The following is a 26,444-nucleotide window of genomic DNA, read 5'->3' on the forward strand; positions in this document are numbered from 1 at the left end:
TGCATTTAAATCATTGGCATTCATGCTCTGAGTCCTTTGCAGGGAGCACAAGCCCTCCATTAGAGAAAAGCTTAATTTTATACTGTGATCTGTATAAGATATGCAATGAAAATGAGAAAAAAAGAGCTTTTGCAGAGCTGGAGACATAATAATAGAAGCTACAATGAATGTCTGGGCAGCTTTTTCAGTTACTTATAAATTGCAGGTGTCAAACACATTCTGGAAAGAAGCTGAATTCCAGTTTTAATTACAGTCAGCACGTTGAGGCATAATTCAAGGCTTGATAATACCTTCAATCCGTAGCTAAAACCCTCCTGCTATCAGGAAGACATTGACACTGTGATCAAGGAGAAAACGTGACCTCCCTGCAGTAGCTAAACTCTGAACTTCAGTATCCCACTGTAAAATCCCGAACACCCTTGATATTGAAAGTACCTATCCCTTGCATGATTATCTCAGCAAGTCTTAGCATCAAATGGGAACTGAACTAGTAAAATTCCTCTGATCATCAGAGTGAGAAAGATGTGTAATTGCAGCTTCCATCTAAAGTTTCCTTTGGCTCTAATTAGCTTGGGGGGGTGAAAGAAAACCAAACCAAACCAAACAAAACCCAACCAAACAAAACAAAAACAAACAAACAAAAAGACCCCAACCAACCAACCAAAACCAAACAAGAACTTTTGGCTCGAATTGTGTGAACCCAAAACCGAGAGCTTTATGGGTCTTCCCAGTTATGTATGACCCAGCTTTATCTTTTACCAGCAACCGTTAGTTTATTGAGCTCAAAGACTTTAAGTTCATTATGTGCTTGAATAGCCCCACATACATCAATGCCCTGACCCAAAACTGAGTCTTTGAGGCCTTATGCTGGTACTTATAATAAAGACTAGTATTAAATTCTTCTCCCTCTTAATGATTCTGGGGGAAAAAGCAGGATGTGTGTGCTGGTGTGCTGAGCTCAGCTACAGGGGGCTGCTGCTCAAGGGTAGGCAGAGGTCTCGTTTAAAGCCAGTGGGCAGAGTCTTTGAAGAGGAAGCTAATTATGCCTCATTACGTGGGATAATACAGCTCTAGAGTTACAGGGGCAGGCACCACCTGGGTGTTGAGGAGGAAGGTCACTGCAGAAGAAGCAGAGAGGCAGAGCCGCCTGGGAGAGGGAGGCTAGCAGAGGCAGATGTAAGGATTTCTGAGCAAAAGAGATGCTTGTTGCTTTTACTCTGCTCAGAGAAACACAACATTATGAAGCAAACTTTGTTTCGGAGGATTCAACCAATAAACCTGCCTTGTACCGTTCTTCTGTAACGGAGGAGCTCTGAAGAAGAAAGGGGCTGGTTGGTGGAACAATCTTCTGTTGGGTATCAAGAGCCAGGAACTGCCTGGGACTAAAACTACAGAACAAACCAAAACCACTGGAAGTGATGATGTTTAAAATAATTATATTTGTGCTGACATAACCCACACATACAGATAAGCTTTATGTCATTACCAAAGACAGCCCCCACCAACAGCACCCGCAACTCTCAGCACATAACACCTACATCCTCACTGCACCCCTGTGAGGTAGGACAAGGCCATGAAGCCCATTTCACTGGTGGGGAACCTGTCAAAACTGAGCAACTTTCTCATGGTGACCCAGAGAGTCTGTTGCAGAGCACAGAGTGGAGCGTGGATTTTCAGAGAGGGCAGCCAGGGGACTGCTTTTTTGTCAAACAGCCTGAGCTGCCAACAGCTCCTCGGCTCCATCACGGCCATTTCTGCTGTAACCAAGTGGCCACGAGCAGCAGGTGATGCCAACTAAGTCCTCTTGGGCATAAAAGAGATCATAAAAGAAGAGCTGGGAGTGGGGGGAAAAAGAACCTGTGGAAAGACCAATCTGATTTGTAACCAAATGCTAGTCTTAAATGCATACCATGTTCCTAGTAACAAAATAAGTGCATATTCAAAAAAAAAAAAAAAAAGTATTTTAAGAAAATGTGACATTTCTCTCCACCATCCCAGAATCATAGAAAACAGGGCTGGAAGGGCCCCAGGGGGTCATCAGGTCTTTTCCCCAGCTTCTACAATCCCTTGTGGTTGGGTCCCTTCAATAGATGGAGCTTATGGTGCTATCTTGGCTACTTGTGTCAGAGCTGTCCAGTGTCACATCAGGACCTGCGTCCACGCCGTCAGGATCAGCTTGATTTTTAGCAAAGTTGATGAAAACCTAGAAGTTTAAAGGAAAACATTCAGTATGTGACAGCATAAAGAATTTATAATATGAATTAATATAAAGAAGGAATGGCTGTGAGCCTGGAGAGAGTGCTCAGGAATAGATTCACGCTGGATTTGAGAATTGCAAATGTTGGGCTTCTGTGGGCTAACATAAGTAAATGGATGCGCACTCTTGTACCACTGAACTGATACCCGGGATGCAAAGGTACATTCCTGTATAAAACCTAATTGTCCTGCAGCTCATGTTTCTGAAGTACTGGCGAGGTAATACCCATGTGGTGGCTCGTTTTGATCACAGTCTAATAGAGCTATATTATTACTTTATAAACCCATCTGTCTATATATAATTGACATCCGTGCATGCAGAACTGCATATTATATAGATAGGTATATATAATCACACGTAAAAGTCTTTGTTTGAACAGTATCTAATGAATACATAAAATATTCTTACTAGAACACTGCCTGCAATCACATTTGCATATAGACAAATCCAAGCTGTCCTCCCACAAACCACGACTTGGGGCTTCCTGCTGTTTGTCTGCCCATTTCTCTCACCACCACTGCCTCTTATTAAAACAATATTGAGGACCTCCTCCTCCCCAGATCTCTGTTTAACAATCTGTAGGACTACAGGGCTGCAGTTTTTGCTCTCATCTCTGGGACAGACCAAATATATCAGAGGCTGATGCTCAAGAGGACGATTTCTTCTGCATATTCCTTGAGGCATGCCTTCAGCTGATGTGGTTCCTACAAGACTTTAATGCCAGTGAGAATGTTCTTCCAAGGGAAAATGGAAGGAACTAAATCATGAAGCTAGGTTTGGAGTAATGCTAAATGAACTTACAAGCAAAATACAGTAAGAGAAAGAGCGGAATCAAGCAAATTTCCAGGACTGGTGGGAAAAGCCCACTGCCAGGAAGCCTAGCACTGAACTCAGGGGTGATTCATAATCCTGCCCTTCATCCACACCTATGGGGCTGCTGAAATCTGCAGTCACAAAGGGAAAAACAGGTTCTTTATGCTAAGCGCAGCTTTCTATGTGCATTTTCCTAGCACCAGCACAGGTATCTGGAGGCAGCAGTCCTGATAAAGTATCCCCAAGAGGAATATAGATGGAAATCCCTTTCAAAACGTAGTCTATTGTGTGCAGCAGTCCATTATGTGTAACCATCAGTCTGCTCCCCTGTTAACAGTTTTAAATGGATGGCCACACATCTTTAATTCCTTACCTCCTCTAAGGTTGTCTGACTCACTGAGAAGTGCCTGATATTGAAGGCTGCTTTGCTGGCTTCCAGGAGATCAAATATATTTGCTACCCCTCCTGCAGAGACCGGAACGTGATACTCCACCATGCTGAAATGCCGATCCTGTGGGAACAGGAGCGATGGGGTTGAGTTAAGAGGGTGTTGCCTATAAAACACCAATAGATCTGGTGGCCGTCTGGCCAAGAATAAAAGCAAAGAGGAGCTTTGGAATCACAGGAGACTGAAGGGGCAGAGGGTGTGTTCTTCTGGCCCCCAAAGGTGAGGAATATTATTGTTTGGTATTGATCAGTGTTTCTCCATTGGGAACTTTTGTGAGTTTTGTGACTGGGAGATGATAATTAAGCCCCAGAGCTGGAAGCTTGAGAGTAGCCATAGCACTCTCCAGCTCCAAGTCTGCTGTTTTGATTAACACAGAGATTGGGTTATGGATAAGAGATGGGATTTGTGACTCAGTTACTCTGGTTTTACAGTTATTCAATTACTGGAAGCACTCAACTGTCTCACTACCCACTGCATATGCAGTGGGTCTCCACACAGCCCAGGCTTCAGCGGGACTATTAACAGAGGCAGAGGGTCTCTGCAAAGCTGCCTTACAGGATCTCTGCAGCTGCTTGGCTGAAGTTATTTAAGCTACCAAGGAACTGGGGTGCTCAAGCCCTTGGATCACATTGCTGATAGCACTGAGAAGTGTGTGCATATGAATCCCCTACACTCCAAGAGCACAGATCTACATGCACAGCATGTTGCAAGTTGTCTGTCTTGCTAGATCCTCTTGGTTATTTGAAGGGCTTGAGATGGCCTCTCCTGAAAGCATTTGTCCTGCTCACCTTCAGGCATGTGTTTGGAAAGTGTGACTTCATGAACTCTGTCAGCGTCTCAGTGCAAACTGTGTTGCTATTTAAGTGCATCTTCACAGTGAATCCTCTTCCAAACCTACGCAAAAAAAGAAAATCACAATTAACACAGTAGGAAAGAGAAACAGATGAAGAAAATCCTTTGAGAGTAATGCACAGGCTCTTTGGGGAAATCTAATCCAGGCAGAGTGCAGCTTGAATGGGGTCAGGGTTGTTAACCCGGAGTGAATCTTAATAAGAAGCTGAGCTATTGTGATAACTAATAAAATCGAAGCTCAACCCTAACATACATTTCACATTTTCAGCAGTGAGCAGATTACTTTAGGGAACACATCTCTGGGAAAAAGGTTGTGAGAAAGAAGAAAGTGCATTAGTTAACATAGAATTTCAATGGCGTAGTAAGAAACATACATCAGAGAACGACATTATTTTGATGCCCTGTTAACAAAGGTCTCGCGTTCTGAGTCCTCAAAGCTGTAGGTTACTAACTCCATATGCCATTCAGTAAGAGAGAAATAGGTACATTTTACTGACCTGCTCTTGATATGCTGCAACGAGCCAATGCACTGAAAACTCCCGTTCACCATAATTGCCAGCCTGGTACAGAGGGCTTCGCATTCTTCCATGCTGGAAAGCCAACCAAGAAACTTGAGTTGAGAAGGTGTAAAATAAAATAAACAAAAAGAAACAAACAACAACAAACAAAACACTAAGAAACAAACAAAGGGGGCCTCTCCATAACCCCCGGTACACCCTGAGACTGGAGACAGAGCCAAAACCAGCCCTACCTGTGGGATGTGAGTATCACCGAGCATTTGTTCTGCACTTCCTCACTGATGATTTTCCAAAGGTGACGTTTAGCATTCGGATCCATTCCAGAGCTCGGTTCATCCTATTGGGAAAGACAGGACTGAACGTAAATTTGCACTCAAAATCTGATCTTCCTAACACTTGTGCTTTAAATATCTATAAACACCACAGGCATAACCTCAGACAAGAAGCTATCAACTGGCACTCGGTTCCCACGTGCACCTGCGTTTTGCCTCTCTCTCACCTGCTGACGAAGCGAGTGTTGCATTTTTCCATTTAGAGAGACAGTAAGCTAGAGATGAAAGATGGTCTATTGTCTCCTATCTTTGCATCACCAATAAAATTGTTAGCCCATTTCCCACTGACAAATTGTTATTGTTGAGGATAATGCCTTATATAAGGCAGAAATAAACCAACTTGAGTTCAGGCAGCAGTCAGCATGGAGGAAATTTCCCCACCTTCTGTTTTTACTGAGATTTTTTTTATGTCACAACAGCAGCTAGAGGGCTGGTATATGTGGTCAGAAGGAAAGGCAGTAGTGTTGGGCTTGATACAAGCTTGGATGAGGGAGATTTATGTCCACTAGGTATCAAATTTAATATCGGAAAACCTGCTCACAGCACACTGCACACATTCAAAATACAGCAAGTGGAAAAACTACACAAAAAGGTATATTTTAGCAATGGCATCTCTCATGGAACAACTGGAAAGTTCAAAGTGAAAAACAGAAGGGGAAGCCAAACCTAGAAAAATAGTTTTATGTTCTAATCCTGACGGAAGTTGCTCCTTTGCTCTCCTACAGATTTGGAGCCTTGGATTCTGCTTTACTTGCAACACTGTGCAGGTAGTCAATAGAAACAAACAACAAACAGAAAACACACATAAGAAAGACGTGGGAACAAGGAGAATTTACTTGGCAAATATAAGATCTATTTTTGATCTCTGAAAGATGCTAACAGAGAAACTGGCAGACTCATCACACTTATGTCCTCAAAGAAAATTTGAGTGCTTGCTAAACTTTCCTCTGATGCACATGTTGTCAGGCTACGCATGGGCATTTGGGGAGTGTCCTGCAAGCTGTGCCTGAGGAGGTTCTGCTAAACTGGCGAAATACCTCTGCCAGCCCAGAGATCTACTCATCTGCCCCACAACAAGGCCCCCATTTCTCACCAGCAGCAGAATTGATGGATTCCCAATGAGAGCCAGAGCAGTCGACAATTTCCTGTTGGTGCCATAACTGCACATAGAGGTGACTCTGTCTTTGTAGGCCATCAAATTCAGACGGTGGAGAAGCTGGAGTACAACCTATGGGAGCAAGACGACTGATTTCACAACCATGTCCAGGCATAAAATACCACACGCATATTTGTTTACTGAAAGACTAATTAAATCAATGTAAAATCTGTTAATAACTGGAAAATGTTTTAACTTGAGCCCCAGTGATACTCACTCCCTTGATGTCTCTCTCAGGAATGCCATGTAGCCTAGCATAGTAATACATGTGCTCTTCCACTGTCAGCAAGTCATCCAAGGCATCTTCTTGAGGACAGTAGCCAAAGAGTGACCAGTGTGCCTCACTAATGTCATTCAAGGACCTGTGTGAGGAAGTCAGCAAGTCATGTTAAACACAGTGAATTGTCAGTGTGCTCTGGAATCACACAGGACAGAGAAAAACTCTTTCTACTGCTTTCTATCCCTTCCCCAACTCTCGAAGAAAAATTCTATGAATTTGCAGACCTTCAACTTTTAGGCCTTCAGTTCTGCAAAGGAAGACCCATATCTGTGAGGTCTGTTAGCTGTGGTGTCTAGTACATGACTCTCCATTTACCATCAGCACTTCAGATGGCACAGTTGTCACCAAGCCTGCTCCTGTTAGAGGGCGCTTTGAGATGGGCCTTACTGGTCTCCAGATACCGGCTCAGAAGTGGGATCACACTCAGCTAAGGATCTGAGTCTGATCCCATTGGCAATGGAATTATATGGAAGAAACACCACTGAGAGCAGCAGAGATATGACAGCAAAGTGCAACCCTGGGGAAGCAACCATACCATCTTCAAAGGATGAAATTTCCTGCCTTATTTATTTTTGCTCTCAATGTTTTGTTTCAGACTTTTACATTTATTTTCCTTTGCCATTCAGCCTGAAAAACTGCTCCCAAGCTGGTTTCCTCACATGCTTTCCCCAGAAATCATATCCTGCGTACCCAGAATGATCCTGGACCCGCAACCTTCCGCTGGATGCTCCGATATCACCTGTCAGCATCTTAAAGATGGTCGTCTTTCCAGCTCCATTCACACCAAGCAAACCAAAGCACTGAGTTGTGAGAAAGAAAAGTAGAAATGTAACCATTTTGTATTTATAATGCAGAAAATATTGCTCTGAGATGGGTGCTCAGTGCATCTTGTCTCTTCTCTGGACCCTCGAGCAAGATGAATTGCCAGAGCAGCAGAAGTACTCAAAGCATACAAATGTTATAATGGAGGTTGTTTATGGTGCAATATACTGCAGCTTATATTAGGACCGTTTGTTTAATATGGTGAAGAATCAAGGATGTGCCTCTAATAGAGTCATTCCTTTTACTGCAAGGTACATTTTTGCAGCGAACTCATCTGACAGGCCAAATCCTGATCATCTAATTTGTGCAAAGCCTCACATTGACAGGAATGGAGCTATTCATAGGAATGAGGTGAGTGAGGTTTGTGCTGTCATTGGTAAAATCTTAATGCGATACAAGATTTTTGTCAAATAATCTCACTAATGCACTACTTTAATAAGATTAAGAACTGGCTCCCTGTAGTGCGGTTCAGTATCTCATACTAAAATCTTTGTTTTATTGCTAAGGTTGGAGATATGCAGTTGTGTGTTGCATAAGCAATCACCACTGTGCTGATAATTCCTATTATTTTTGATGTTGTTAGTACAGAGCAGCTGATGTGACAATCCTCACATGCTGGGCCCGCTGCAGATGTACAGCATTGACTCAAGGCTTTTCTCGTGAGTCAGTGTTTTTGCAGGTAACTGCACTGACATGACCAAAGAGTCTTTTTTTTTCTTTACATTTAGTTTGAGGTCCTGATACATGAAAATGTGTGTTTAGCTGAAGTGATTTGTCTTTCCCTGGTGGGAAATACAAGCAGATAAGCCTGGCTTACTGTCCCCCGTGCAGTTTAGGTGAATAATTGCAACTGGACAAATTCTGCTGTCTTCATTTACTACATGGTAATCCACAGCAAATGCCCCCCCTCAAAATGCACTATGCTAGGTGCTGTACAAACACAGCAGGCAGACATTTTGTTCTGAATACAGCTTCATCACTGCCCCATCCACTTTTCCTCTTTCTGGGGCCTTCAAACTGTCACTTGGTGTCCCAAATCCACGAGGAGCCTTTAATCACTACTATAACCCCAAGAATCAATAAATAAGGCAAAGGAGAAAGTTGGAACAGAACATACCATGACAGTTGTGCTGGGATGGTGACAGGGACTAGGAAAGAAGATGACAGTGGGACTGTGGACCTGTTCCAGTATCCCTGCCCAGGGTGGAAGGTGCCCGCAACCTTTCCCCTTCACTTACCTCTCCAGCAGGAATCCCGAGGCTGATGTTTTTCACAGCCATGATGCGTTTGTGAGGGAGGTGGTAGATCTTTGTGAGGTTCTGGAGCTGCACCACATCGAAGTCAGCTTTGCCAGACTCCACCCGGTTCCTCTCTGCCTGGACGTCCCCGTCCTCTTCAGCTGCAGGTGGCAGAAGCGACGTTTTGCCATGCACTCTGTCAAACAGGAACCTATGGGGAGGGCAGAGAGGGGACCTTACCTTCGGGCAAGCAGACAGCGGTGCACCTGTGTGCTTGGGGTACTAAGGAGCCTTCCTGGGACATCCCAGGGCATGCAAACATTCATAGGTATACACACAGTTTCTGTTCTCTCCTGATATTTGCACCAGCTAGGGAATTAAAAAAAAACCTGCGTTCTCTTTCTGCCTATTTTTTTATTTTTTTTCAGCAAATATTTTGAGCTGGAGGGGATCCTGCACCACAGACACACTCATAATGCAGGTGACAGGACAGTTTTTGGTCTTCCTTGTGGGCACCCAAGCCAGAAGAGATGGGGAGACTGAAACAGTCGATGGACTGACTGCTCTTACCAGCCAGCTGAACATCAGCCTACCCAACCCAGAGCCCTGAAACAAAGGCCACAGTCTCAGCCAACAAGGACTAACAAGAGACTCTGGCAACCTATACCTCTATCAGTTAATACTCTAATTACTGGTAGAAGCTGGGACTGCTGCCAGAGAAAACTTACTCCTGGTTTGCAAAGCATCTTGGAAATTTATGGGCTTCATAATTGACAATGATGGTGCGAGAGCCCAGAATTAAACCACTGAGTGCTGGCTTGGTCTGTTTTCATTGCGAGACTCCAGATGTTACTTACTCCAGTATGTTGTTCCAGACTCTCTGAATCATCCTGTCTTGAACTGCAAGACGAATGGCAAAAAACACAGTGCCCTGGATAAACATGGCAAACAGCTTGGATGTGGTCTTGTCCAGCTCGAAGGTTTTGTCAGGGTAGTCCACTCCATAGGCTTTTAAGAAGCCCAGCAGTGCCTGATCCTGTGACAGTTCAATCAAGCCATAGCCAAAGCAAAATTGTGGGAACAGAAGGAACGCATGCCTTAAGTTTTCAGCGAGTTCACGCAAGCCCTGAAATAAAAAAAAAAAAGGCAGCGCAGTCAGTCACTGTTTTTATTCATGGAACAAACCCATCGGCTTTACTGTGGGACCAAAGTGTAACAATTACATTGGGATTTGCTTGTGTCTCAGAGCAGAGATAAATTGAAAGCAAAGAGCTCTGGAGACATCTCATTTCACAGGCACGAGGTCAGAAAAGTCAACAGGCAGCTCTGAAGTTGTGATCACCCACAGCAAACAGCAGCCGGTTCCCAGTGCAGTCCCTCACTGCTGCTCCAGCCGCTCACCCTGTGTGTGCAGCAGCCCAAACCCACCCCTGAGCCAGAGCTTAATCCAGCCCAGAGCGGCACTGTGCTTCCCAAAACCACACAGCTCCTGCACCAGCCACTGGGGAGCACGGCCCCCTCCCCTGGAGCGCTGTCCTGTCTGTTTTCCTTAGACAAACATCTCCATAAAACACAAGATTTGGCTCTAAAAGACACAGATGAGCCTTTCCAGTTAACTCAGGGCAAAACAGCCCAGTGTGCAGTCTCACACTCACAAAATGTGATTTGGTACCTTTCGAGCAGAAGGAAGGATTAGTGCACATGGCAAAGCGGGGAAGCAGTAAATGAGCATGGAAAGAAACCAACTCCCTGCCACTGGGGCAGAGAGGGATAAAAGATGATCATAATTGCACATCCTTAAAATCCAGGGGGTTGCTAAACAAGCACTGACCAGCTAGAGAGAAAAATCCAACCCAGCTATTGTTTTACAAAGCAACTGCCCCTTATAAAATAAGAAAACTACATGTAAGGTGTACATTCTATCCCAGTGGTTCCCAGGGATATCTCAGTTTAAGAGAATGCTTTACTTCAGGGAATCATCACTATCTCTGAGTCATTTTTCATCCTTGTAGGGAGAAGATGATTGCATTACAGAACTAGATGACAGACAGCCGCTGCTGGGCTTAATACAGCACATGTCAGACTCAGGGCAATGACATCTAGTTGTCACTCTTCACAGTTTGCGCTATAATAACTTAGCAATGGTTCAAAGACCCTATCAACTTCTAATCAAACATCTATACCCACCTCCTGCCATTCTCTGCACAGGCAGTTTTCTTCCCCTCTTTTTGTATTCTCCCCTCTGTCACCATCATTTCCTTCTTTGCTGGGGGTGCAGATTTACAGACAGGCAAGATTCCTATTTGACTCATGCCCTGTCTGTAGGGAACCCCATTAAGTCCTGCAACTACTGTCTTCTGCTTGGTCTACCTCAAACACCTTGAAACCAGCCAGCTGCTAAGGACCTGATCAAAGCCACCAAACTCAACGAGAAGCCTCCTGTTGTTCCACCAAGGGTTTAATATTAGTAGGGTTCCTACCTGGTCAGTGGCCTTTTCCTGGGAGAGCAGAAATACAACCGAGTGAGTGATGATCGTATTGATGCCAAAGAACAAGTTGACGCAAACATAAACAATGAAGGCCATTCCTGTTTCCTTGAAAAACCCAGCCAGCAGGTACATCCATGAAAATGTTGCATATCTATAAATTGCCAACATTGCAGAGAACACTACAGTAACTCGAAGTGCAATTGAAAACAAACAACCAAAGACCTCAGACAACGTAATAGTTCTGGTTTGGCATGTAACTAGATTTCCATATTACAGGAGCTTCAAGAAGAAAAAACAGCTTTGTATCTGTTCAAATTTGGAAAGAAAGTTTATGTTACTTACTTTGAAAAAATGGAACCCCAACTGAAAGCAGACAGACTGGGCCTGGAGGATTCAAGTCCAGGGAGACAGTTTTGCTAAGTTTTCCTGATTTATGATGCTCATTATTTTTTTTTTCCTTCTCTGATTTTGAAATGCTTCTATATCTCGAACTTTGCAATAGTACAATAAGCATCTGCTTACAGCTTGGGTCGTTACTGTGACCTTGAATATTTCATGCCCTCACACAGAGTTTGCTTTGAACAAAGCAGGCATGATGACAGTAGTTTAGCTCACTGCTTCTGGAAGGAGCAACTAGTTACCATATGTAAAGTAAATGTCAATGAAAAAAGCCCACGTACTCCTCCCTTGGATCCCAAACTGCAGCAGCCTGCAATATCCTGATCCTCACTCTGTGCAATGATATTTAAATAACTAAGCTCCACACTTACCCAAACATTAACAGAAGAAGAAATACTGCCAGTAAGTTATTGTTGTTGCAGAAAGCTGGTATCTGGAAGGATGAAATAACTCCTATTGAGAGTCCAACAGGGACCATAAAAAGTACCTGCAAAATTATATTAAAAAGATGTTATTAGGACGATAATTCTTAAACATTTCTCTAGAACTATGCAGAAGCAACAATGCCATGCCTGAATCTGGTGCCACAAGCACAGTTTGGGTTTTATAAGGGAAACTAAACACAGGAAGGGTCTCAGTCCTCCTGAGACTTTCACGAGTCTTGCAAATGAGTTCCCACAAAGCCACTTTGAATGGGTTAAGCCTCGACATTCAGGACTGTGGACAGAAAGTGCTTTAAAAAAAAGGTTGTGAATGAAAAATACCCCTTTGGGTTTTCTGTTAGCCTTGCAGTCAGATCACTTTATCGTGCCCTGTAAATCTCATCTTTATAATGTTGAGTCAAGCCAGGGACCTACCAAACACCTGCTTTGAGAGGTTCCTCTCTTCCCCAGCCTTGGGATTTAACAGAATTTACTGGCACGGGTTCGCTGAGAAATATCAAGTTGCCAAGAGCACTGGATTAGTCTCAGCCCGCTGAATACTGATTGTGGCAAGGACTCTGGGGATTTTTCCACAGGCTGATTTAACAAATATGCAGTGCTGGAGGGAGGACCCGGATCAGGGATGCAGACACAAGCCTGCCCCATCCTTGTCCAAGCCAGGCTGCAGCCACGCTGCCCTCAGACCCCTTCCAAGCCACAGGTACTTGTGCTATTACCTAATCACACTAGTCCCTGTAAACAGGCTACTTAGTGGTGAGCACAGCAGTGTTAGGACTGCTTTGTTAGCATGCATTGGTGTTACCAAAACACCCAAAAGCTGAGGCTCTGCTCTGCAGAAAGAGTTGCAGCTCATGTTCCCCCAGGGCTTTCAGCCCTTAGCCCTCACTGCGGCAGAGGGGCTGGCCACCCAAGTGCCCTCCAAGATTTCATATTTTCAGGAACTGATGACATCAGTGGGATTTTTAGGCACTAGCACAACTGCATCGATAGAAATTTGTTAGATACGTAGAGCTGATCACCATTACAGCAGAGCTGGCAGTGCCAAAGCTCACGAGCAGCTCTCTAACAGTGTGAGGGTTTGACATTGTGCACTGAAGGTAATTCATAAGACATAGAGTACTTTAGTCTACAGGCACTGTGCATATTGATCCTCTTAGCTCAGCAATGCTTTCCAGCAGTGCTATTAACCCTCTTTACCATGAGGAAACTTAACTTCAGGGAGAACAAGGGCACACCTACGCCACGTAATGCAGCACAGCGCTGGGGAGCTCAACCATCTATAGGAAAAAGATGGTAAATCTATACAGAGCAGTGCAGCACTGTAGAAAGGAACTTGCTTGGGTCCTGGAAGTCATATAGCTGCATTATTAGCTTCCCTTGGCTTAAAAACCTTTATAATATATAACCTTAAACTGAGCATTCAACCCAGCAATGGATTTTTGCCCAACAGGGGAGTGCCAGCTGTGAGATGTCTGCTAATGTCACACTCTCTACCCCCAGGGTTTCCAGAATAGCTGTAGCCTCAAGAACCAAAGCCTTACCCCAGACGCGTAAAGCCTGCATGACAACTAATCTAGCCCTGCAAGCTACCAGAAAGGCAGCTTGCTGCTTGCATGTTAAAATTGAAATCAAACTCTGGCCTGTTGTGTGTTGCTCTCATATAAATGTGCTGAGTGCTTTGCATACACTCGAGAGAGAAGAAATGCCTTCGCTTAGCAAAATCCAGCGTTGTGGTTCACATTTAATAGTCTTCAACGCCTTGGAGAACAATTACTAAGTAACACTCTTGGTAGTAATAATATTAAGAAGTCTAAGCAACCAACTTTAAATAAAGAACTTTTTTTTCCCCTGCTGCATAATGCTACTCTTAGTGCATTTATGAATGTGAATTATTTACCAGATCATAAACGAAGTTAGTCACCCAATAGCTTGTCATCCCAAGGCCTGAAATATGCTGCAGTTGTTTGGCTTTGGTTTGATGTTCTTTTACCACGTAGAGCACAAAGCTTGCCGTTGTGATAGAGTAGCCAACCAGGACAGACATTGAAACTATGATGTCAAGTAAACTGTTGAGCCTGGGAAGAAAGGGGAAAAAGACGTATATGGTGAGTGAAAGCGGAAGGTTTCCCTCGCTGCAGAGGCATTGTTTAGAGCTCAGAAGCAAAAGGTCCTGATTCTGTGCCAGCATCTTTTGCTGATGTTAATTACTCCTAGCAAAAAGGAGTCACAGCACTGAGTCGTAACACTGTACTATTGCATTGATTGGAAAGGCCAAAAGGAAAACTGTGTAATTATTATTACTGTGGCAAAGCACAAACATGTGTGATGCTGTAACAGTGATCTCCAGATCTATATGAGATCCTGCAAAGAAACCATAACAGGAATCAGCAGCTCTGATGGCAAGCAGGATGCTACTCAAGCGTAGAGGGAATGAAGACAAGGAAGAGAGCAGTTTCATCATCGAGAGATATTCAGTAATTTAGGCTGGTTTATGGTTTCCAAGAAGCTGGTTTGCTCCTTTTGAAGCTAAACAATTCAGGCATCAGCCAAATGAATCTTCTTACATTACTTGTTCTTGACTCTGTCCTCCAGGATATGGGTGAGATGATAAGAAAATACCTACAAAAACAACAACAAAAAAATAAATTTAAAATGTGGCTAACTTAAAGCTTCCCTCACCAGCTCCTGATATTGACAGTAATACAGAAAACTCTGAGTAGAGAAGAAAAGCAGATCAAAAGCTGGCTTTTGCTCTGTCATCTTGGTGTGACGTTGGGCACAATTTTAAGCATCCTCATTTTTCCTATGACTTCACTTTGATGCACAGCAGATCTGAAATTCAAACCCTAGGCCTTGTTTCTGCATCTATCTGGCTGATGGCATCATTCATTTCAGTGAGAGCACTCCCACACCTAAAATGAGGCACATGGTCACAGGTCCGTGTATTTGAGATTGGATTCCTCAACACAGGCACATTCAAAACTGGTGAATATGTTTCACTTTAAAGATGCTGCTTGATGATCTCACTGCATTTAATTTGTTCTTTTATCATCAGAAACAATCATTCCCTATTGGCTTTTTCTACAACTATTATCTTCCTATGATATATGTCTTTCTCAATATAACATCTGTTGAGATGCTACCATAAACCCATGTAAGCTGCAGACACTTTTGTTCCCAGTTTGGCAATGAACTAATTCTGAATTATTCTGTCTTATGCAGCTAGGAAAAAAAGAAATAGCATTTTGTCCAAAGGAACTAGCAAAAATCTAGTTACTGTGTTGGTAAACCCCATGTGATATTTTGCAAAAAGATCCCTTAAAATGGGTTTGTATTGGGCACAAGCTGCAAGAGAGAAATTTTCTGCTCTTGTGCATCATGTTCAGAAGATTTGGTTTAAGTACTTCTTTACCAAGGAGAACACCTAACCCAAAATATAATACTATTGTTCATCACAGTGCATTTTCTGTTTGGAGGCAATTCATGCCTATAAAACCAGAGTTTCCTAACAAAAGGAGGAACGTGGGGGGCTCTGGTGGGCCAGTTCCAACCTCCGGTGAAGGTCTCTGCCCAGGTGTCACCAAGACGACAGCCCAGTCTCTAAGACTCCAGCACCTGAGAAAGGGTCTAGGCTAAGATGCTTATGTGGCTAAAAACAAGGTACTCAATCCAAATTTAGACCCCTAAGTAAACGCCTCAGTTCTCAGGGAGCGTCGGAGGACCTGTAGCTGCTATTAAATCCCGAGTGATTTGCTAGAACATGCCACCTCTGAAATTTAAGCTCCTTACAGGCAGGCACCTGACTTTCAGCAGTTATACAAGGAAGAACTATTCTGGGTTATTTTCCCTAAGAACCAGCACTCCACGCAGGGATCAGAAAGGGGGAGACTGTGGGCTGGCTGGCTAAATGCCATACCGAGCAAATAAATTCAAAAGGGAAGATTTCATAGGAAATTCATTTTGGAGGGGGAAAAAAAAAATACTCAGTTTTCTCATCAGTGAGGGAAATGGAATTAAAATCTTGGGCTGCTGATAAAGCCACACAAACAGCCAGGAAATGTTTCCCTTCTCTAAAAGAGAGAGAGAAAGAAAGATACTGTCTGTCTAATCTGTTAATACCTCACTATAAAGCCATTTTCCTTTACTGAAGCTTAGTCTAGAAGTCAAAATTTCCATTTCAATGCTTTCTCTTTTTTGTTGGTTGGGATTGAGAGGAAAGAAAGCACAATATACGTAAGTCAAAAGCTATTATGACTTGCTTAGTGACAGGGTAAAAAGCTTTTTATGTATTTTTTAAAAATATACACAGCCTGAGTCAAACCTCTAAAGCAGGACTGGCACCTCTTTCAAAGTGCTGAAATGACAACACACTTTTATCTGGCCATTTCGACGGTTCTTAAACTGTCATTTATTTGTCACAACAACAAATAGATTTAGCTGCCAGGAACATACCACGTAGAACGTCTGTTCAATTGTATTTCAAACTGGATTTACACTACCCCAGGGGAGCCATCCTTATCCATTCATTTTATTTCCCCTGTTCTATGGCTTGGATCATTAGTGGGAAGTGGGGAATTATCTGCCTGGTCATTTACTACTAAGCGTTTCTTTCCAAAAATGCATAAGCAGCAGGACAGATGGAATAAAAACTGCTGCTGTTCTTTCCCACTGAAAATTGTTGTGGTGTTGTGATAGTTTTTCTGGTTTTGTTTTTGTTTTTTTCCTGGTATAAAACTTACCCTGTGAAAACTCTCTGACTGTTCACATGAGCCTCCTGCCTTAGCTCTCGCTACAGCATGTGTTGGGAATACAGAGACAGGGCAAGAAGCTTCACTGCTTAATAATTCATCTGCTCTGGGATGTTCCTGTTGCTGGAAGCGCCCAGCTCAGGTCTCCTCTCTCCGCACCCAGGCAGGGGCTGCAGCTTTGTGCAACGTTCTCGCAGTGCACACCTAAGAGCTTCAACCTTCTGACCCATCGGGCATGCTGCAAATCTCAAAGGCACGAGCCGGGGGGTATTTTAGGATGGCGGCGGGGACAAGGCACTGGTTTCACTTGTTTTGAGCCGAGCTTGTTGCGAGGGGAGTTTTGGTGCATCAGTATGTGGAGGTGGGGTGAGAGAGATGCTGTTTTGACTTGTAATCAGCGTCCTGCTCTTTAAATCATGGCATGCCACTCAAAGCTTCAGACCAGATGCCTTTTCCATTGTAGTTCATTTGAGACACATCAATAAGCAACAGTCTTATGAGCAAAGAGACACTGTCACCTATTTCACCATCACCTGGCGCAGCAGCTCTCTGAGGTGAGGGGGCAAAGCAGGACCAGGACAGAGCTGGGAGGGCACCATTTGTCACAGAAAAATCAATCGGTAGGGCTTTTCTGCACACAATTGCTACTCTTGTCAGATCCCATAAATCTGTGCATAAGGTTTCTCAAAATGGCATCAACATAAATCTTTCTCTTCTCCCTGCATCCCCTCCCTCTCTAGGGACAGGCATATACACACAGACATGTTTGTGCCCATGCCGCACCCTTAAAGTAGGCTAAACCACAAACTATGAGAGAGGATGCCCTGGTTTATCAGCAGGAATTTGGGTTGCTGCATTATGTTACTGAGGAGAAACTCTGAGAACTGATAACCCCAAATGGGTTACGCTAACACTCCTTGGAATCTGTGTCTGCTGGATGTCAGAGGAAAAATATAGCTGAAAATTATGTTTCTCACTTAATCTCCCTCTCATTCGAACACAAACACACACATACCCACATCCTGAGTTGCTCTCAGCAGAAGGGTGACATATTAAAATTTACTAAAATAAACCACCCCCGAAGATGACCTAAAGTAGCCTTTCTATGCATAACTAATGGCCACCTATCACAAGAAAGCTGTTTCAGTACCATGATGGGAGGCAATAAATCAAATAGCAACCACTGGCATTTTTTGGATGAAGGAAGTGGTTTACATAGGAGCTGGGGTCATCCCTGTCCAGCTCCCCTGAGTCTTTGACAAAGACAAATTAAAAATGTGATTTATTCATGGGTTTCAATTCTGTTTATAAAGGAATCGCATAATTGGGAAAAAATAAATGGCCTCATTGAAGTCAAGGTAAGTGTTGTCATCAATTTCAACAGAACCAAGATATTCCCCACAAAAATAGGAGCAATAACCTGCTTATGTAAAGGGACACTTACCATATCTGGAACTCTCATTTTCTGGCAAGTTAGCTCGAAGAATGAAGTTGTTCAAGCTGTTGAGATAGGCTGGAAGGCTGTGATAACCTTCGGGATTATACCACACCTGCAACAATTGAGAAATTGAAACAATTTGGGAGATAAATTGTTACTGATAACATTTTGGTTTGTTCTGCTTGCACAAATGAAACACTCCATGGTTGTTATCTGAAGTCATAAGCTCTACAAGTTAAAGTCCCATGATTAAGCCACATCAAGTACTAAATGAGCATAAAACCACATTTCACTTTCAGCAGAAGCAGTCCTATCAGCTTAATTTACCTTCTGGGAGAGAAGAAAGAAGCATTAGCTGGATATGTGACCTAAAGCAGACAGACATTTGTTTTCTGCTCTGTAATAAGTTGCTCAGATCTGATGAACGCCAGCAGTGGAGACTTCCCAAAGAAAGTTAAGCAGTCAAATGTCTAACACTCCTTGAAAGCCAGGAGAAAAAAAGGTTGCTTTGGGGCAGAAAATGGCTAGTCGTCACCTTCTCATTCAGCAACAGCACTTCCCTCCCCATGAAAACTTTTCTTACCTATCCATGATAAACTCTGGGGATTGAAGGGAAAAATCAGATCACAGGATGTGCACTTTGGGGGAGTTTACCATCACCTACTTTAGGCACAACTCACAGCACCCAGGTTGGAGGTGTAAGTTACCTACCAAAGGACAGAGAGCTTAGGCTATTAAGGTTAGAGGCTTCAACACAGCCCACAGCATCCACCTTTGCATATCCCCAAATCCTGCACGCTCAGTGATTTCATTCTCCTTGCCCAGCAGAGCAAGGACTGGAGTCTGCCCAGCTTCCAACACTATCAAGGTTTCCAGGTGTTAAATCTGACATGGGATAGGCAAACAGCTACACTTTCAGATCTAAGATGAAGCTGTAAGACTGGAGGGGTGAAAACGCCTGCAAATTCATTACACGAGCTCTGAGGGATAGTGAAACAAATCCCGTGATTCCCTTTCATTGGAGCCATCTCTGAAAACAGTACTGCTCTTGCAGGAACACTCTCCTGGTAGCTCAGTTTTGCAATGAGATCACGGGATCTTGGTAACTCTCTTGCATTTCCCTGCTCCCTCAGATTTCAGCAGTGGTGCTTTTAATGCTGATGTGTTACAGCTTTTTCACTGAGCAGAAACAGAGAAAGGGTATATCAGAATGCACCAGCCAGCCCTAGCTAAGATACATACATTCTCTCACGAGATAAAGGTGCTAACTAATTGGTCTTTTCACCTCTGTATAATAAAATTATGACAGCAGAAAAATTGTCTCCTGCTAGCAAGAAAAGTCAGACCAATAAAGAAGAATGGGGAGAGGAAAGGAAATTAACTGTGAGCCATTTCTCCCATGCCAAGCTGCAGAATTCAGAAGGTTTTGTTTCATTTTCTGAAATATCCCTGAACTCAACAGCACTTTTCCTGGGTCCCATGCTAGGATAAGCAAGTGGAGATTAGTTACCTTAGTCAATGTTCTGTTGGGGGGCACCGGCCTGATATCAAACTGAAGATCTGGTGTCAAAGGCAGCCCGAAGCTCCAGCCACCGTACCTGAGTGAAAACCAGAGGGAAGTGCATTGCCACCCTCATTCAAAAGCTTTAATACCTTTGGCTGGTGCATGTTAGCATGCCACCATCACCCCAGTTAATTCTAGCTTGACTTAAAAGAACATATCCCAGTACACAGTGTATGACCAAGCCAACACTGCTGCAGGAGCCCTTACTTGTGGGAAAAAAAAAGGGAAACAAACTTGGCTATCACTATCACAAAACTGTGCTGAAAGCCTCTATCTGAGAAACCTTTTGGAGCCGTGTGGACTCCTAACCCGCTTACCCACCACACTGGAATAAGACAACTGCTTCTTAACCAGAAGACAAGCAGCTCGGTGTAAATCAATGGCAGATGAACGTATTCCTTAACAACCTTAATGGCAGGCTATTTTTGCCCCAAGACATGCTGTGCGGCTGCGTTGCAGAGTCCAGACACACTAATAGCTCTAACAGCCCCATGGTGCAAGAAAACGCTCAGCCTCTGATTTCACTGGAACGGATGCACTTGTTTAAGTGAAGCACACACTGAGAGTCTTCAGAGAATCAAACTTGGAAGAAAGTCTCTCCCCGGGGTTTACTTCATGACAGGCTATGTCAGATTTTCCTCTTTTTAAGCATTTCTGAGTCAGACAAAGGCTTGTCTGCAGATCCAGCCATCAGCCTACAGGGCGATTGACATGTTATCCCTAAGCTACCTCTGCTATGATCAAGCACAAACCTTTATCTTTAACTCCCTGATTGCAGGACATTTTGCCTCCTTTCACCAGATTCACAGAGACCATCAGCCGAGACAGCCTCCTAAACCTCCACTTCACTGACACCTCTCCAAGCCCGGTGGGTAAGATATGTATAAGAGTCTGCTCCCAGTAGGATTCAGAGGAGAAGGACTGGAGATTTATGCTGTACCGTTTCTGCAGGAAGTCTTTGGCAGTTGCCAGAATGTAGGTCTCCACATTGTGCCCTGTGAGGTTATAAACTGTCCGCGTCGAGAAGGTCCTTCTGTGAGGGGGAGTGTAGTTTGTCTGTGGACATGTCTGAGTGGAGACAAATGAACAAAAATGTTAGTGTCTGTGTTTTAACTGAAAACTAGCGTATCGAGATAAGATTGAGAGCAGGTAATGGCAACAATCTGGTCCTGGAACCAATTCACAAATCAGGGTGCAAAGACTCACCGCATACATTCCCTCATGCTGTCCTGAATATATTTCTTAAGGTGCTTAAAAACAACCTTTGCTTAAACCTACACTTCAGTTCTACTGACATCAGCAAGATCTTGACATGTGCTTTATGCTATGTAGGAAGATTTTTGCTGAATTAAGGGTGATCCTACTTAGCAGAGCGTCAGAGTGACTGCACAGACAATGGCACAGGGCAAAATTCACAGAGCAGAAAACTCTGTGGTGGCCTCAAGCTCTCATGTTGCATTTCAGAGCAGCTACAGTCCACATTTTCCTTTACCATCAGTTATTAGGAATATTTACCAGAACTTCAGAGAAACCTTGGATTAGTTCTGAATATATAATTTAACGTGCTGAGGGTCAAGGTCACATTGACTGTTTTATAAGGTTGAAGTATCCTACCAGACAGCACGCTGGTTGTTTCATTCTGCTTATCCATAAGAAAAACCCTGGTGTCTCCTACTGTGTATCTGTTCATAACTTTGCATCAGAATACACAAGCTTCCTTCATGCGGAAGGACCTGCTTCTGCTTGCTAGAGGTGAGAATTTGCCTTGAACATTATTCTGACTTACCAGAGAAATTATGCCAACACTTTTCATGATGTGAAATTAAGTGTATGTCCAGAAAACCACACAAAATAGCCAGATTTTAAGGAATTACTATGAACATTCAACTAAGGACATGCTTTATTGTACAAACAGCATCACACTGCACCTTGGGTCCGATTTCCTACTGTAAACAAGCTGAACAGCACTGGAGGGAGAAGAGATCAACTTCAAACTGATCTGTAAAATCGTAACATTCTTGGGGTAGAATCTGCCTTTTCCCTGTGTGCATATAAAAACACTAAGCCCAGCAGTGTCCATATCTGTTTCTGTATGTACCACCATAATGGAAATAACTAATATTATTTATCATTGCTATTTATAGTATGGAGCAGAGGAAAAGCAGATGAATCTAGCCTTTGCATAAAGTTAAATTCTGACAAGCAAACAGGAACACTAGCTGTGCTGTTATATAATGACTGTGTTTGAATAAAATGCAATTTTCATCTTTAACACAATGCAATTTTCCTCTAGAATATATGTTCACCTCAGCTAAATGGGACAATCATATGACATTCAAAAACACCACTGAACCTTTTCCCACCGTGGGCAGGAAGGCAGATATATTAACATGTCAATCTTCTGGGGACGCTGTTTCCTTTCAAAACTGGTGCAGACAGTGGTTATCCAGTGCACAAAATCAACAAGGCCAAAAAGAAATAGGGGAAATCTGAACGCTGAGTTCCCCTTAGTATTGTGCCTGCCCACAAAACACCTCCCAACCTACAAGACCCCCCAAATATCCTCCCAAGCCCCATCTCTTTTGGGTTTATTCAAATTACCTGGATGCCATCTGTGCAGTTGCAGGCAGAATACTGAGTTTCCTGGTCTCTGCTGATAATCCATGGGCCAAGCATGTCCTCCTTTAAACACTGCCTGAAAACGAACACATTTTCCTCTGAGGTTCTCTATACTCAGGCGTGCAAATGATGCTAACTGCTGTCATGTTTAATGACAGCAAGGATGGCAGTGAGTGGAAAAGCAGACCTCCTTGTCAGCTCTGGGTGATTCAGGGATGGGTGCTGCAGGGAACACCCATCGTCCTGCTGCCCTCATCGCCCCTCGGCAGAGCCCTCACTCCTCCTCTCTGCACCAAGATTCGTTCAGCTGATCAGAAAGAATCCAGACAGCACTTCTTTCCCACAGTAGATAGTGTAAGGAGTTGGCATGTAAAGGCCAAAATCATTTTACAGTGCAGAAATAAGGGCTACTGTCAGTGCAATAACTGGGGAGTCCTGCGATGGACTGTATTGACTGGGCAGCCACTAATAACTCAGTATAAACATAAACATGGCACCCTTGAGCATGTAAATCTGCCCAGGATTTTACTACTAATTCCTTGAAAATTTATTTGCAGAGCCTGAAACAAACCAATCAACCCCCATGGCACAGCTTTTAGATACAGGTAACAACAATTATGCTAAGAACCTTCTGGGTGGGCTCAGTGTTATAACTGGGATTACTGGGGAGACAAGGGCTACTTCCCAGATAGGAGAATAGCTTACTCCCATCCTGGCATCCTGTCACTACTGAAGCTGCTCCCTTACTACTCATAGTAACAAAGGGTCTGCTTGTGGTGGCGAATACTTCTTGGAACAAGCAGAATACTTCTTGGAACAAGAATACTTCTTGGAACAAGTGTCAAGGTCCCAGGACTGTGTGGAAGTCCCAGTCTCAACCTTAAAGCAGACTATAGTTCTGACTTCGAGAATATCTACAGTTCTGTGCTGCCAGACGCAAGCCATCACTTTGAGCCGTGTGGGAGCCACGTCAGCTCTCAGCGGAGCTGAGTTTTTGCTTCACACCAGTCACTACACAGCTCCCTGTTCAGAACCGACATGCATCCCGCCAGCTCAAGTCTGCGGGCAGCGCAAGCTTGCACCTGCCTGCAAAAGGCCAGTTTGACATCTCCTAGTGAGCTGAAAGAGCCTGCAAGTTGATTTGGAGAGGCAGATTTTTTTTTCTCCGCATGTGACAGCAATGTATGAAAATTCTGCAGATGATCAAAGATGGTTATTAAGGTCTAATGGCTAACAGTGTTGCATCAATTCTCTTGCAGATTTGGATTTTAAAATGGAAGAAAACCAAGAACTACTTACGAATTGCTTTCATTCATGCATGTGTTATCCGTTCCAGGGAAAGCAAGCATTGAAGTGACTAAAGCATCTGTGGTTTCATTAAAATTCCTAAGATTTAACAAATTAAAAAAAAAAAAGTTCAAGGAAATTCCTCTTTCTGAATGAAGTAAGGTTTATTTACAATGCTAAATATATGATTATTTGTGGTGCTGGCCCTACAAACCACTTAAGTGCCTGCAGTACATGAGCATAGTCACACATGTTTGAAAGGACTGCTCATTGCACACATTTCAGTGATCTGCTGCCTCTAGATCTAAGCAAGATAATGATGAGCTTTTGGACAATCAAGATTCTGATTCCAGGGAGCAAGCATCTACTGCAATTTTCAGCCACTATTTCCAGCCTCTTCTCAATCAGCTCTCTCATCTGTGAAGTCCATTTGGTTTTGGTCATTCAAGAAGATGCTTTTCTCTTCTGACCCATTGCTTTCTAGCAGTGATCCATCAGAAGAAGTAGAGAACATTAGGAACAGAGGACTCCAGTTCTGGCTCATTCCGCCATCTAGCAGTACTGAAGCGGAAATCCATCAGCAGTTCCTTCATGTTTCTTAATCATAAATTTCACACAAGATTCTAGTAAATTATTTAACCTAAATTTATATTAACATTTGTTCAAAGAGCTATCAAAATCACATTTTTGAGGGGGGGTGGAGTGGGGTGGGGGGGGGTCTGTTTCAAGGGGCTTTTACCTAACAAAATAACAGCAATTTGGGTTATTTTTTAAAAAGCTTGATTTAGGAATTTTTTTTTTTTTTTAATCAAGGTAATCTAAATTAATATTCCTTAGACAGTATTCCTAAAGTGCAGGTAAAATCCTTCTAACATTACACCTGAGAGGCATTTGCTAAAGCTTTCTTATTCATTTTTCCACTTAGCATTGAATCTGAGCAGTCTGAGGACCTGAAACATAACCCTGTGGCCATGAGTATACATCCACTACAATGATAAACCAAGGAGAGTACTGAGCAGCACCATACACTGAGCACAGCAACAGATAAATTGGTTGCTAATGTTTGTGTTATCTGCGTAACATAACTACACAGATAATGTAACCACATGTTATCTGTGTAACACTTTTCCACTGGGTGGTCTTAGATTATAAAACTGGTTCTTTATAAACAAATGGGCTTAAGGATCACGAAGAACACCCCTCACCCAAAGAAGTCTGCCTGGTCAGATGTGCCATACAGAGAGGGGGAAAGAATCAGCTCGGGATATTCGGTCTCCTTGGTTCTCAGCGTCCCAAGTCCCATTGCAGCCATCACAAAGAGGACCGGGAGGATGACCTGAGCAATGAAGCCTCTGACATCCCGCCGGGTATGGTGGAATCTCTTAATGAACAGAGCTGATGTCTTCTTAAGCAGCAACGGCAAACCCTGCAGGCTTTTTGATCTAATCAGGAGCTGATCTGGGTACAACAGAAGAAAGCATTTGTCATGGATCAGTATTTGTGAAATGCAGGGAGAACTGATGGTTTTAGTACCCGGCGAGTATATTTAGCTTCCTGCACTCCTTTACAGATAGCAAATCAAATCTGTTAAGTTGGACATATACAAAGTGTCAAGCTTGGGACAGAACTCAGATTTTGGCTCATGTAACACCATTTTTTCTTTGTTTAGCTTCAAATGTGTATATGTAGTGAATTCATTTTGAGATCTTGTAGCATCTGGAAGCCTGTGTTCCTCTTACGAGTTATCTACATCCTACCTTCCCTGCTGCAACTTACAGAGGAAACGTATTAGTATTTTGTATTTGCAAACTGAATTTTTTCATAATTTAGAAAGCAAGTCCTTGGACAAATCAATAAGATAATTAATCCTGAAATAAGAAAACAAGGCACACAGAAAGTTGATCTTTTGCATTGACAGGCTTGTGGTATACTAAAAGAGAGCCAAATTCCGTGCAACCTATTTCTCTTTATGAAATATTAACCTATATAATACATGAAGCAAATCCTTTTCAGTGCTTTCACTAGGAGTGACACAAAACACTTCTCTAAGCATATGAGTTACTGTTTACAGTAACAATTACAGTGCAGGGTCAGCTTTGAGAAGCAAGTACGAAAACACTTCTGCATTGTCCCTTGGATGGCTCCCTAACTATAAACTGTATACTCATAAGTACAAAAGATGTTTCTACTCTGAGAAAGCGTTTCAACCAGGTACTTGATCATTTTTGTGCCATGGCACCTCTTGCAGCTCTCAAACCCTCAGAGATTCTGGTGTAGCTTGACTCTCTTGTGAACATGGATTTCTCCCTCTGCCAGGCCCTTTGAGCTGTTTTCCACACTGCAAGGGGCTGGGACACAACATAAAGCAGCAAGGAGGACCCAGCTCAGAGTTGTCTTGCTTTTGCAACAGGCTAAGATGTTTCCACAAAGTTTCTCTCCCGTTCTACTACTTGTGTAGAAATAATCCTCTACATCAATTACAGCAATTACTTTCAGAGGTATACATTGCTCTTTCACCCACACACTGTATTTGATTAGATTAAAACCTGGATCAATTTAAAGGAAGGTGGATGCAAACAAAATCCCTTTGTAATTTATTCTGTGATTCAGACTATTTCAAACCAGAGGATCTAAACAACTCTTGAGTGTTGTACTTCCAGTGATTCACTAGTTTTGTGATTCCTGGTTGGGTGAAATGTGGTTTTCAACAAAAAAAGATGGGGAGCTCAAATCAGTCCATC

At 43.1% G+C, this 26,444-nt stretch overlaps 1 protein-coding gene across 1 annotated transcript in view; it reads right to left on the reverse strand.

Moving 5' to 3' along the window:
• Positions 1-1,419: 1,419 nt before the first annotated feature.
• ABCA12 (ATP binding cassette subfamily A member 12) overlaps positions 1,420-26,444 on the reverse strand; it is an 84,468-nt gene continuing 59,443 nt past the window's right edge. The window contains exons 35-54 of the mRNA XM_065069090.1: positions 24,909-25,161; positions 23,716-23,802; positions 22,399-22,492; positions 20,738-20,865; positions 19,744-19,831; positions 18,240-18,345; positions 14,612-14,666; positions 13,945-14,122; positions 11,976-12,091; positions 11,197-11,356; positions 9,574-9,842; positions 8,717-8,927; positions 7,347-7,456; positions 6,594-6,738; positions 6,314-6,448; positions 5,122-5,225; positions 4,868-4,960; positions 4,307-4,412; positions 3,444-3,581; positions 1,420-2,203 (exon numbers count right to left, since the gene is read on the reverse strand). Of these exons, the coding sequence (XP_064925162.1) occupies positions 2,084-2,203; positions 3,444-3,581; positions 4,307-4,412; positions 4,868-4,960; positions 5,122-5,225; positions 6,314-6,448; positions 6,594-6,738; positions 7,347-7,456; positions 8,717-8,927; positions 9,574-9,842; positions 11,197-11,356; positions 11,976-12,091; positions 13,945-14,122; positions 14,612-14,666; positions 18,240-18,345; positions 19,744-19,831; positions 20,738-20,865; positions 22,399-22,492; positions 23,716-23,802; positions 24,909-25,161 (2,696 nt within the window). The 3' untranslated portion in view covers positions 1,420-2,083. The remainder of the gene's footprint in view (positions 2,204-3,443; positions 3,582-4,306; positions 4,413-4,867; positions 4,961-5,121; positions 5,226-6,313; positions 6,449-6,593; positions 6,739-7,346; positions 7,457-8,716; positions 8,928-9,573; positions 9,843-11,196; positions 11,357-11,975; positions 12,092-13,944; positions 14,123-14,611; positions 14,667-18,239; positions 18,346-19,743; positions 19,832-20,737; positions 20,866-22,398; positions 22,493-23,715; positions 23,803-24,908; positions 25,162-26,444) is intronic.

This window comes from Columba livia, chromosome 7 (genome assembly GCF_036013475.1).
Source record: "Columba livia isolate bColLiv1 breed racing homer chromosome 7, bColLiv1.pat.W.v2, whole genome shotgun sequence".
Classification (NCBI taxonomy): Eukaryota; Metazoa; Chordata; class Aves; order Columbiformes; family Columbidae; genus Columba; species Columba livia.